Source organism: Lissotriton vulgaris, chromosome 11 (assembly GCF_964263255.1).
Source record: "Lissotriton vulgaris chromosome 11, aLisVul1.2, whole genome shotgun sequence".
Classification (NCBI taxonomy): domain Eukaryota; kingdom Metazoa; phylum Chordata; class Amphibia; order Caudata; family Salamandridae; genus Lissotriton; species Lissotriton vulgaris.
Window position 1 is genome coordinate 1106291465 of NC_141699.1, and position 14491 is coordinate 1106305955.

A 14491-nucleotide genomic window follows, 5' to 3' on the forward strand; every position below is an offset into this window, starting at 1 on the left:
TGCCTTAAACGGCGCAAAAGTGTTCTCCAAACTTGATCTAAATAAAGGCTATCATCAGTTAGAATTGCATGACAAGTCGCGATATATCATGACCTTTGTCACACACATGGGGTTATTTCGCTACAAGCGATTGAGTTTTGGCATATCCTCAGCAGCGGAAATATTTCAGGAAGCCATTCGTCAAACCATTCACCATATACCCAACACCCTGAACTACAGTGATGATATACTGGTGTATGGGTCTACCACTCAAGAACATGACAAGGCACTAGATCGAGTTTGTCATGCATTGTTGGAAGCCAACCTGACCTTGAATCGAGAGAAATGTGAGTTTCACCGGTCCACACTCAAGTACTTCAGGCACATTTTTTCAGCAGCCGGGATGAAGCCTGACCCCGACAAAGTAGCTGCCATGAATGACGCCAAGAGTCCACAGGACGTTGGAGACATCAGGTCATTCCTGGGCATGGCCAGTTATTGTGCCAGGTATATCAAAGACTATGCTACCATCAGTCATCCTCTTAGAACCCTCACCAAGCAGGGTCAGATGTTTGAATGGACCCCCCAATGTGAGCGAGCCTTCTGTGAGATCAAAAAGGCAGTAGAGTCTGCCTCCAACCTAGCATATTTTGACCCCAAGCGCAAGACAGAAATCACTGTGGATGCCAGTCCGGTGGGACTAGGTGCCATACTTGCACAATATGATAACGACACTGATCAAAGACACATTATGGCTTATGCGAGTCGCAGTTTGAAAGACCCAGAAAGAGCATACTCATAACCAGAGAAAGAAAGCCTGGCGGTTGTGTGGGTGTGTGAACATTCTCACGTATTCGTATATGGCAAACATTTCACGATGGTGACTGATAACCAGGCCCTTGTAACGATATTTGGAAACCCTCGAGCGAAGATGCTGCCTCGCATTGAACGGTGGGGTTTGAGACTACAAGACTACATCTATACCATTGTGCATAACCCTGGGAAGTCGGCCAATCCTGCTGACTATATGTCACGCCATCCACAGCAGTCTCAGATCACTGGGCCATCTATGGTTGAGGAGTATCTTTATTTTGTGGTGGATCAGGCCAGACCACCAGCAGTTCCCCTCAAGGTCATTCAGAAAGCCACTAGAGATGATGCAGCGCTGCAAAAAGTTATGAGCTGTTTGTGAAACAATCGGTGGAGAGACATTGATAAGGAAGGGGAGAGTGAGCCACAGCTTCGACAAGAACTGCAGGCATTTCAGCACATCAAAGAGGAGTTGTCATCCACCTCTGAGGGACTCCTGTTAAGGAATCAGAGAATTGTCATTCCCAAGAAACTACGCCAGGGAGTAATCAATCTGGCGGATGAGGGTCACCGTGGCATTGTAGCAACTAAAAGGGCGTTGAGAGAAAGAGTCTGGTTCCCTCTATTAGATCACATGGTCGAACTCACATTAAGGGATTGCCCTCAATGTCAATTGGTCAAGTCTGGAGATCTGCCGCTGCCACTGCAAATGACTAAATTGCCTCAAGGAGTGTGGCAGGAATTGGCCATGGACTTTTATGGCCCGCTGCAATCTGGCAAATATGTCCTTGTAGTGATTGACGAATATTCACGATTCCCAATTGCTCAATTTGTTTCGTCCACCAGTGCGTCCAGCACAATTGCAATGCTAGAGGAGGTGTTTGCTGCCTGGGGTGCTTCCTAAAGAACTGAAAACAGACAATGGTCCCCCATTCACTAGTCAGGAGTTCGAAGACTTTGAAAAGCATTTAAATTTCCACCACTGGAAAGTCACCCCGTTGAGGCCACAGGCTAACAGCACTGTGGAACGATTCATGGCCACTCTCAAGAAGACTTTTCAACAAGCAACTTTGAATAAGCAAGATCTCCAAGTGGCTCACAATGAAGTGCTGAGGGCCTATAGAACCACCCCACAAGCCACCACGGGCAAGTGCCCAGCGACATTAATGCTGGGTCGACCTATCCGGGCCAGAATTCCCACATGGGAAGGCGCGCTGAGACCCCTGTCCCCTGCCCGCATTGATTCCGAAGTCCGAGCTGCCGATGGTACGAACAAAGAGATCATGAAATCATATGCTGATCTACGCAGGCGAGCCAGACCCTCCTCCCTGCAGGAAGGAGATACTGTTGTGGTAAAACAAGAGCAACAAAAGAAAACGGACAGTCGATTCCGAGATGATCCTTTGACCATTACGCGCCAGAAGGGCACCATGGTGACTGCAGAATCAGACAGCCGGAGAATTACCAGGAATATATCCCAATTCCAAAGATGTACTCCAGCTCTGAGTGATGCTCTCACTAATACAGTTGAACCAACCAGTGGTGAATGCAGTGAGAGTTGTGACCAAATAAGAGACCCTCCAAATGTGGACGCTCAGCCTGAAAGTGAGACTACCTATGTTGGAGGCTCCCAACGGCCTCGACAAGATGTTCGACGGCCTAAACGACTAATTGAGGAACTATGAATTAACTGGTTATTCCATTTTGTTAAGAAAGGGGGAGATTGTGAGCGGTCTAGTAGTTGGCTGGGTGGAGTTAGTGGGCTGGGGGGAAGAGGAGGATGCAGGGGATGGGCTAGCCAGTTAGAGTAGGGACAGGGACCTGAGAGCACATGTTGAATAAAGCTCTTAGATACATAAAGAAGTAGTCTGTTGTTATTACGAGGAAGACACAACAGTGGCCATCTTTGAACAGCAGGAAAATTCTGTGGGAGCGCAGGAGCAACATGCACTACCAGAAGATGAACGGCTGTTGTTTGCGGTACTTGTGTTTTTAGTGCTATTTGTTTTAGCATGAAATTCAAAATGATCAGGAGGATGCAGTTCACACTACAATAACGCCCTGAGTGCAGGATTGGCTTTTTGCATAATTTTGTTATGGCAAATTACGTGAATTTCACACACCCCTACTTACAAAATGTGGTGCTTGGCAGCCGTGCATGTTGAAAAAATTTGAAACAACTTGAATACCACAAAATATATAATGCATTAGAAGATCTCACACGATCAGCCCCATAAACTTTCAAAGTGTACTTGTGAAATACGATTTTTTGTCAGTGAGTTTAAGTGCTACACAAGTGCTTTGCTAGAGTGTAGTGCACTTAACATCAATACATTGTAATGTGCTGCTCATTTTAAGTGCTGGACCACGGTCTTCCTACCCGATTTCTTGCTCTTCACTTGTGAATCCGGATCCGAGCTTTGTGTTCATGTCGGTGCAGGAGTACCTGTCCTCCAGAGCCCTGAAATGAGAACACAGAACATTAGTTTGCATATAATGTAATTTACACATTTATGAAACATCTACACTGATCCACAGGCCTTCTTATGTGCTTACTTCAGGTTATTTACTACCCATAGACCTAAGCTCATTAAGAAGGCTCAGTGTGTTAAGGAGCCTGCTGCAAACACCCTCAAGCAACTACAGAACATAATCTCTGCGCTGACTCAGTCTTCCATCCATACGAGAAGGACAAAAGAAGGTCCATGGAGTCAGTAACTAGGAAGGGTGAGAAAGGATTACAAATGCATGCTTGACTATGGGCAATGTTTGTAATCTTGGAAAGACAGACTGCCAGGACCCAAGATAGCTGCGGCTGGAACCATAAATACATCACCATCCTTGTAAACATCACCATCAGTGAGCTTATAGCACTGACTGAGCAACCGAAGGCACAGAAGATGAGCTGTCCAAGCAGCCTGCAAGTCCCAGTCTCACAGCTAGAGCTGGAGGGAGATGGACCCCTTCTGCATCATTGCTATGAATGAGTGCCACAACCCGGGGGGGAGAGGTGAGGTCCCTTGGCGGACAAATCGACGGCTGGTTGCATCAGAACCTAACCTCCAGGTTAGAGGGCCACAGGTGGTACATGCTGGGTGATTCTAAAGTGGCAGCAGAGAGGAGGAGGGGGACAGTCAGCATTGGTGCCCTAGACAGTGGGGCCTAGCCGGGAAAACAAATTAGATGCCTGCAACATGTGCATAAAGGAGACCCTACCAGTGCCCGAGAAAACATTCTAAGGACCTGAGCAATGCATGGTGAGGCACCTTGTGCTGTAGGTGGCACAGCGCCATTATTATGTGTCGGCCATCTTGGCACACAGACTGTGTAATAAACTGACATACAATCAGTGGTGTGTCAGGAAGGGTCTTGGGTGTTGCACATGCATCAGCCACCGGAAGCACCAATGCACACTAGGGCCCAGATTTATCAAAAGGCTGCACTGCAAATGCGTCTCTCAAGGGGACCCAAGGGCAATCTGATCCTTAAGTCAGATTTGCTACACAAAGCCATCTTGCATGGCCCTGCTTGGCTTGGTTTATCAAGATAAACCCAAAACACTGCTAGTCACTGTCTTGCATTACTTTGCGCGGGGAAGGTGTTACATGGTTGGAGAGTGGACGTTTCCAAACAACAACCCATGCTTTTTGGCAAATTTTCATATTTACCAAGGGTAGTAACCCTGAGAATGTGTCAGACATGTTCACCTTCTCGATAGATTCGCAAAGCGTTGAAATATCTTTATTTCTTCTCGTTGTTGTTTGGCCACAATAACATTTTAGTCACCCACACAATGTATCTTGTGAATAGCAGTTTTGGTTTTTAACATGCTAAGCAGTATTTTAAGTGGGCATAGTTATGTCTCTTCTAAGCACTCATTTCTGTCCTTGAGAGTGCTGTTTCAGCAAAATAAATCTGGAAGCCCAAAAATATATAAAGCTGAACCTGACTAAATACTTTGTGGAGGAGGGCTAGGAAAGTAAGGAGAAGGACCCGTAGGATGAGGATGATGACCAGTAGGAGAGTAAGGGCCTGGAGGTGGACCACCAGCAGGGCTCGGATGAACAGACCTACCACGACTGGGACAAGAAGAGCCAGGTTGAGGAAACCTAAACCATGAGGACCAGGGTTACCAATGCCAGAGGCGACCAGGAACAAATAGGTGAGGAGCAACAGGACAAGGAAAAATCAGACTAGGCGACCCAGGGTGAAAAAGATGAGGAGGCACAGGAGGATGTGGAAGAGGGGGATGTGGACTTAGCGGGCCAGGGCCCAAAGTAAAAGTGGGACCCGGGGTAGAAGACCATAACAGCAAGTAGGGCTAGGAGGGCATGAGTACAGCGAAACCAACCTAGACCAGAGGGTTGAGCATGACCAGGGTCAGGAGAAGAAGACCCAGGTAGACACATAAAAGAGGACCAGTACAAGGAGACCAATGGAATGAAGGATCAGAGAAAGAAGCACCATAGAGAGCACATCAAGTATAACCAAGAGGCAAGAAAGCAAATGTAACAGGATCGGAAAGACCACTACCGGAATTGAACAGGGTTACCAAGAGGCTCTAGATCAAAATTACCAGGATGGATATGAATAACTAGTATGACCAGAACCAAGGAGACCAAGACTAGGTTGCTGTTAAAATTTACGGGCAAAATATTGACCCTAATAATATCCCCATACCAAAATATGGTGACCAAAATATCGATGTCAAAAATATCATCATCCTATAATTAAGTACAAAAATATCGGAAAAATATCACTGTAATAAATCTAATTGTATTAAATATTGTTTTTTAAATATATATAAATTAAAATGGTACATATTAAACTGTAGCATTAATGTAACATAGATGTAATATATATTTTAACAAATATAAGAAATTAACTTGATTAGAAAAAGTTAAGCACACATATATCATACTTAATACATATATATACATATATCTACTCAAAAACAATTATTAAACTAATAATTGTAATTTATATTATAGTTTTAAATGTTTTACCTAATATAAAATTGTAACAATGTATATATATATATATATATATATATATATATATATATATATATATATATATATATATATATTTATATATAGTAAAAATATGTTATACATTAAAAACATTAAAATTCAATATTTTTATAATTTTAAATAAACAAAAACATAAAAATATACATTTCAAGAATATAAAATAAATTATAAAATATAAAATTTAATGAATATACTATTCCCATTACAATTTATACAAAACGTCACAAACTATTATAATAAATATATAAATAATTTACTACTCCCACTCCCACGCAATGCAAAGATAATAAAACTTTGTTAAAATTTACAAATCTTCCTCCAGTAAATGCAACAGTAGATAAAGTGTTGCATTGCGGATAGGTAATATTTATTATTCCCACTCGAGCCAGTACAACTGGAGGGAAAACTGTTGGAGTGCATTGGGGTAAAATTTAATAATGAAACACCAATCAGTAAAACAGTAGGGAAAGTGTTGGATTGCGGAGGGGTACAATGTCCTACTCCCTCTCCAGTCAGTACAACAGTAGGGAAAGAATTGGATTGCGGAGGGTTACAATGTACTACTCCCACTTGAGTCAGTACAACAGTAGGGAAAGTGTTGGATTGCAGAACATTACAATTTACTATTCCTTCTTGAGTCAATACAACAGTACGGAAAGTGTTGGATTGCGTAGGGGTAATATGTAATTTTTTCTACTCCAGTCAGCACAACAGTAGGGAAAGTGTTGGATTGCGGAGGGGTACATTTGATATTTTCTGCTTCAGTCAGTACAACAGTAGGGAAAGTGTTGGATTGCAGAGGGATACAATATACTATTTCCACTCCAGTCAGTAGGGAAAATGTTGTATTGTGGATGGGTAATATTTACTATTCCCACTATAAGAAATGCAAAAGTAGGGAAACAAACAAAATATCTTGAAGAAAATAAAATTATTTCATAAAAAAGGTAAATAAATATAATTATAAATGTGTGTAATAAACAACAAATATATTTCATATTAAACCTTTTACAAAATAAAAACATATTACAGTGTTAAATACATATCACAAATAAATACTAATATTATTATAAATAAAACTCAAGACTAAGGGGTCTATTTGGATGGTGGTCGGATGATCGCCGCTGGCTCTCCGGTGGCCACCGTCGGGCAGGCAGTGGCAATCTGGCCACGATCGAAACCCGGAAAAACACTGGTCTGATTAGGATTGTGGTGGTGACAGCGGTGGTGAGAAAATCTGACCGCCGCTTTTCCGCTGGTAGCAATCGGCAAGCTGGCATGGCGGGCTAAGCTAGACTGCTACAATGCTGGCGGTGCAGGGCCAGGCTCCGTCAGCACGATTAGGATGCTGGTGGTAGCCAGCATTTCCACTGCAGTGGAACCGCCATTGAAAGGCTGGCAGGGACTGGTTGCGGGGGCCCAATGTGGGCCCCCAATGCTTTGGTGGGGTTGTGTGGGTGCACTAGGGGTGTACTCATGGTACCTCCCTACATTTCCCTGTACCAGGTGGCAGGCACTGTGCAGTGCCTGCCACGCAGCGCAGGGAAATGCAGGACATGCTCTTTTTGACATTGCAGCGGTGCTGCTGGCAGCAGCAACCGCCACAATGTTAAAGCCCGGGATCGTACCACTGCGGTCGGATTTCGACCGTGGAGCATACTAAATGGACCAGCGGTTATGCCGCGGTCCAAACAGGCAGTCTTTTCCTGCTACTATGGTGGTCGGGGTGATTTTCCGACCGCCATCCTAATGGACCCCTAATTTGGACACAAATAAATATTTTTTTAGAATGTATTTATTCACAGAAAAAATGTATTACAAACATTTCATTTAGTTAATTCCTACCCTATAACCTCACAAAACTCAAAATCTGATAATAAAACCGAACTTTTAAAAACAAGCTATTTACTTCATTGCTATAAATATTTATTTTAAAAATTATCATTAATTAAATATTCATTATTAATTAATTATAATTATTTTACGTCCCCCAATATACCCCCACATAACACACAATACACTCATATAATATAACAGAGAATTATTTGCCCAATAACATAAACATCAATTTAACAATTAATATTCATTTGAAAATTATTAATTAATTACTTAAAATTAATTTACTCCTCAACCCATACCACTACAAAACCCACAACCCACATCTAAAGTCTTTTTTTCTATAAATTAATCTAAATTCTTTAGTTTTATTAATTGCACAATTATAATAATTATTTAACAACTAAACAAATATTAATAATTGAAAACAAAATAATAATTCATTAAAATTAATTAAGTTCCCACCATTTACCCCTATAAACCCTACAACCCGCACCTAAAATTAAACAAACAAAAATATACTACATAATTAAAATAATGAATTGTCAATTAACAATTTAATAGCTTTATAGTTTTTACCAACTAATTATTAATTTATATGAATGTACTCCCCATCCTTCACCTCTATAAGCTCCATAACCTGCACCCAAAAAAATATTATTACACAATTTCCATAATTAATTATCAATGTATTAATATTAATTAACAACAGATTATGAATTAATTAAAAATACATTACTTTCCACCATTTACCACTATAAACTCCAGAAACTTCACCCAAAAAAGAAAATATGCACAATTAACATATTTGGTTATCAATAATGCATTAATAATAATTAACATCTAATTAATATTTAATCAAAAAAACATTTCCCAACCTTAACCCTTATAAATCCCACAACCCGGACATAAAATGTACATTAAAAAAACGTGATAGCACAAACAACATGATTAAATAAAGTTAAATAGATATTATTTAATTAAAAAAATCATTAATGTATTATAATTAAATTACTTTACACACTCCAAACCCACAACCCATGATGGCACTAAAAATCACAATTTGACAATTATATTAAGAAACAAACAATAATTATACAAAATGTTCACATCATATACATTTAAAATATATACTAAAACACATAACAATAATTATGAAATAATATTTTAAACAACTATATTTTAGCAAATGATAACTTAGATATTTTTAAAATCAATATTACTTATCTTAAAATTGCTATTCTTGACATCAATTTTCTTGCTGATGATATTTTGACGTCATAATATTTTGAACACAATATTTTCATTCGCCAATATTTTTTTCTCTCCATATTGTGTCCAAATACCGGCTGGTGACAGGTCCAGGAAATCTAGACCTAGAAGAACCAAAACTATGAGGACCAGTACCAAGAGGATCAGGGCCGATGGCAACAGAAGCTCAAGAAGGACAAGGACTATGAAAATCAAGAATTGAACCAACTTGGCAAGGAGTGCCTGGTATCTGAGACCAGTTTGTGTGGAAGCAGGAGAATAAGGAGCAGGAAATTCAGGGTCAGGAGTATCAGGACCAGATTCAGGAAGACTAAGATGATTGGAAGCTTGAGGATAATAGCCAATAGGATTAGGTAGAGCCGGAATAAGCACAGAAAGTGAGTATAAAGAGGACCAGTGCCAGGAGGGCCAGGACCAGAACACGGAGAATTAGAAGGATAGACACCAAGAGCCTAGGATTAGGCCTAGGAGTGCCATGGAGCCATCACCATAGGGCCAGGCCCCAGTGTACCATGAGCAATAAGACTAGGACATGGGGTAGCATGACCAGGGTGAGGGGTATCAGAAGGGCTAGAAAAGCCAGATCCAGGAAACTAAAGGGACTTTCTCTGGATGTCCAGGCGGACCAGGAGCAAAAGGAAGAAGCTGAGAAGCACAAGGCACAGGGCCAGGAGGAAAACGATGATCTAAACCTGAAAATGAAGGTATAAGAGGGCAAGGCCTAATAGGACCAGTACCCAGGAAGCTAGGTGGGCCAAACGGGCCAGCAAGACCAGGAGCTGATGTTCTAGGATTAAAATATAGTCCTGCTCCTTTGCTTGTTGCTCCTCAATGGAATACACTCTCTTATTGTCTGACATAGTAGGAGCCGCAGAAGGAACGACTTTATACTGTCTACCTTATTTAGAGTAAAACTTTTTTGCAAGGGACAGGAAATAATACTGACCCACCTCTGAAAAATCCCAGCGTGTGGGGAGGGGACATTTGTTTTTTTGTTTTGAAAAACAAAAAGCTTGAGAAAGGTTTGCTGTCCAGCGCTCATATCCAACAGAACCTTCCATAAAAACCTTTGTGCATAGGCAAGAATCACCTAGATAGCAGTTCCTGTCAATGTACATGGTTGCCCACAGGGTCATCGGACAACTCAAAATTTGGCAGGCACAGGCCCCTCAGGATGGAGTGGGTATTGTCACAAGCCATCCCATCGGAGTTGCTCTGTACTTGAAACTCTACATCAGTTTTTCTGTCATGAGATTGAAATATCACAGGGTTTGTGACCAAAAAAGTGTGTATCATTATGTACAAAACCCCTTTCATGAGTTGAAAAATACTTTCAACTTGTAAAATGACTTTTGTGATTGTTTCTAAACTATAAAGTGTCAGGATTCACAGGTTCCGTGCCTTCTTTATGCCTAATGTATGCCTTCCTTTTGCCTTTACTTATGTCTTGTGGTCCTCTGTACCAATTATGCCTTGTTATCTAATACATTCAGTGAATTTCGTTTCAGGTACCAGTGCTTGTTATTTTCAGTACACTACTTGTAGTTATTTCTAGACCAATGCTTGTTTGAATCTAGATACTGCTGAGGACTTTTTGTTCTTTCCCAGCCACCGTAGTTGTGATCCTGAGACTATAAATAGGACCACGCCCAAGGAACTGTGCGGATTATTCTAGCCTGTTTTGCTGATGAGAGAAGATGCTCCGCTCCGTTTCCTGAGGCTCCGGTCATCTCTTGAAGACGTCCTTGCAGTTTCCTGTTCATTGGTGGTTTCCTACCACAGAGTTTCGAATGAAGACACCGCAGGTAGGATCCATACACTGTTTATTATTCTGCATCGTGGAAGGAACCTTCATTCTGCGTGTCTTGGTGCAGCAATTATTTCATTACAAGCGTCTTGCTTGTACAGGGAGTCTTTCGGCTGAAAGCTTCAACATTTAACTATTTGAGTTCTGAAAGGTCACCACTCTTAGTATTTGAGTTCAGAAAGGTCACCACTCTTAAGAACTAATTCTTTTTGAAGGTTTTAACGGAGACAATACAACATCATTTTGATGCTCAGTTTAAAAAACGATCTTTTGCTAACAATACTTGCTTCTTTGAAACAGTTCTTTTGCTGAATTATATTTTTGCTAACAATATTTACTTCTTGAAAAAGTCCTTTTACTGAATAATATATATTCTCTTGAGGCGTTCTGTGCAGATAGGTTTTAGTAAAGTCCTTTACTTAAAGACAGTTGAATAGCATATACATGAGTAAGAACTGAAGGAAGGGGACAGATTTATCTCTTTTAACTCATTCGGTTATTTTGGAACTTCAAGACGGATGTTTGTGTTACCTATTGCATAAACCTATATTGTTGATTTATTGAACTGTATTACAGAATACTCTTATCCACAACATTAGAATACTGAATATAAGTATTAGTCACACAAAGAGTAAGGTCTTGCTATTGTGTCTTAATTAACAGTTTTTCTTTTAGGTATCAGGAATTCAGTGTCGTGGGTCCAAAGGTGTTTACTTCTGTGGATCATCACTCACGTGTTCCTGTTGTTCATTTCTTCTCGTTCCAGATCTCCCTCCCCGCAGTACCCTCCCTTACCTCCCCTCGTCTAGCCACTTCGATCCTCTGCGGAACTTTTTAAGTGCAGAGACGAAGCTGCTGGAAGGTGGGCTTTTGGGTACTGCTCCTGAGGAACGTAAACTGAGACATAAAATTAGGTCTCTGACATAAAGAGGAGTGGCCATGAGTGGGTTTTCATAGGCAATTTATTGATAGCTTATAAGTGCAATTAGTGTTGCAAACCATTGATGATCTAATGAACTCTTAGTTGTGGCATCCCTGAGGACCCCTTTCCCTTTGGAAATCATGTTACAAGTCTTGGGGTGGGGAAGTCCAAAATAGAAAACCTTTTTTAACTTCTTCCATGCTCTTGATGGAATGGTTCCGTCATAAGCACCGGTGCTCTGTGCCCATGACGGAACCATTCCATCATGAGAACAGGGGCATTAAATCCCTCTGCTGCAGACAGCAGAAGGATTTCCGTTTTTTTATTGGCCTAGGGAGGTTGGGTAAGAGCTTCCCTAACCTCCCAAGGCCAATTTAAATTTTCATTGCAATGCCGATCGCGCGCATGGTGCAATGATGTCATTTCAATGAAAATGAAACAAATGAGCCAAGAGGCTCATTTCATTTTCACTTTTTACGTGCTCAGGGGGCTATCTCAGCTCCCTGAGCACTTAGAAAGTCAGGAGAGGTATTGTTGGGAAGGGGAGAATCTCCCCTTTCCAATGGTACCCCTCCCTAGTGGATCCAAAGAGGGCGATCCCCATGCAGGGATCCACCCACTAGACAACCGGGAAGGGAGAGTGACTCCTTGGGCAAGGGCCTTTGCTCCCCCCAAAAGGTGGGCATATTCAGTCTTTCTGGCTCCCTGTGGGCAGATGGGGGCAGTAGCCCCCAATCCGACTCCCAGGGGGGCAGAAAGACCACATGACACCAGGGATTTTTGTTGCCATATATATAGGGTGACTTGTGTGCCTTTGACTAGATTCTGTTACCCAAAATCCCTTGCAAACCTCAAACTTTGTCTAAAAACCCACATTTTCCTCACATTTTTGTGGTGGAAAGTTCTGTAATCTCCGTGGATCCACAAAATTCCACCCACTCCGCGTTCCCCAAAGTCTTCTGAGAAATATTGTACCTCACTTTTGTGGTGTAGGCCTAGTGCCCGAGACAGGAAACGGCCCAAAATGCAACGTGGACACACCACATTTTCTCAGTGAAAACTGACCCTTTTTTTGTAGAGTGTCTAGCTGTAGATTTTGAACCCTAGCTCTGCTGGCACCTAGGGGAACCCAGGGTGGGGTCAATCTCACCAGATTCTGTTACCCAGAATTCCTTGCAAACCTCAAAATATGTATAAAAAACACATTTTCCACACATTTCTGTGGTCGAAAGTTCTGAAATCTCAGCCCGGGGCCAAACACCCAGGTGACCCCCCTTGCAAAACCAGGCCATTGTGTGATAGGCAATTTTGATGTTGCATCAATACATTTTGGGCCCTTGCCTGTTGCGGGGATTTGTGCCTCCCACAATAGTGGGAAAATTACAAAAAAACTATCTGATGGACAGAATGTAGATCAATGTCTTACATTCACCCCAGTACAAGGATCTGGGCCTAAATCCATCGTTTTTTGCACTCCACACCACCCTGGGTCAGATAATGGCTTTATGCAAATCAGCTCTGACCCTGTGCCCCATGGGAACAGTCCAGTCCGAACTACAACAGCCATATCTTTCCCAGACCGGAATCAAGCATCCGAGGACCGGACCGGTTTCAAGGTAACACCTCTCATCAGCCCGGCTAGCTTGACTCCAGTGGTGTGGAGGCTCTGGGACCCACGTCTGAGCTACCCCAGTACACTCAGGGAGAAAATTACAAAAAACAATTTGATGGACAGAATGTAGATCAATGTCTTACATTCACCCCAGTACAAGGATCTGGGCCTAAATCCATTGTTTTTTGCACTCCACACCACCCTGGGTCAGATAATGGCTTTATGCAAATCAGCTCTGACCCTGTGCCCCATGGGAACAGTCCAGTCCGAACTACAACAGCCATATCTTTCCCAGACCGGAATCAACCATCAAATTGTTTTTTGTAATTTTCTCCCACAATAGTGGGGCACCATTTTTATCGGGAGACCTGATGGAACACTGTGGTGCCCCCCAGGTGATGCCACAACTTTCCCACGCAAACATGTGTGGAAAATGTGTTTTTTTCAGCTACATTTGAGGTTTGCAGGGGATTCTGGGTAAGAAAAAGTTGATTGATCTACGCAAGCCATGCCTCCCTAGAATCCCCTTGGTGCCTACATTTCCCAAATGTGTGTTTGGTAGGTTTCCCTAGCCGAACTCCTAGCACCGGGCCAAAAAACCAGGTGACCTCCCTTGCAAATCCAGGTTGTTTTATGATAAGCAATTTTGATGTCGCCTCAATACGTTTTGGGCCCTTGCCTTTGACGGGTACTTGTGACTCCCACATGAGTGATGCACCATTTTTATTGGGAGACCTGTGGGAACCCTGGGTGGTAGGAAATTTGTGTCAGCCCAGTGATACCACAACTTTCCCACACAAAAATGTATGAAAAAATAGATTTTTTTCAGCTACATTTGATGTTTGCAGGGGATTATGGGTAAGAAAACGTGGAGGATCCATGCAAGCCATACCTCTCTGGAGTCCCTCACATGTCTAGTTTCCAAAAATGTATAGGGTTTCTAGGTTTTCATTGGTGTCGGCAGAGCTAGGGTTAAAAAACTACAGCTAGTCACTTTACAAAAAAATGGTCATTTTTCACTGTGAAAATGTGACGTCCACCTTGTGTTTTGGGCCGTTTCCTGTTGCAAGCAGTAGGCCTACCCACACAAGTGAGGTACAATTTTTCTTGGAAAACTTTGAGAAATGAAGGGTGGGTGGAATTTTGTTGATCCATGCAGATTCTAGAACTTTCCACCACAGAAATGTGAGGCAAATATGTTTTTTTTTACAATTTGTTAC

General features: G+C 41.9%; 1 protein-coding gene across 1 annotated transcript in view; it reads right to left on the bottom strand.

Moving 5' to 3' along the window:
- LOC147684247 (putative cation-transporting ATPase 13A4) overlaps positions 1–14491 on the bottom strand; it is a 446726-nt gene that overhangs the window by 290009 nt on the left and 142226 nt on the right. The window contains exon 5 of the mRNA XM_086944647.1: positions 3170–3250. Within this exon, the coding sequence (XP_086800773.1) occupies positions 3170–3250 (81 nt within the window). The remainder of the gene's footprint in view (positions 1–3169; positions 3251–14491) is intronic.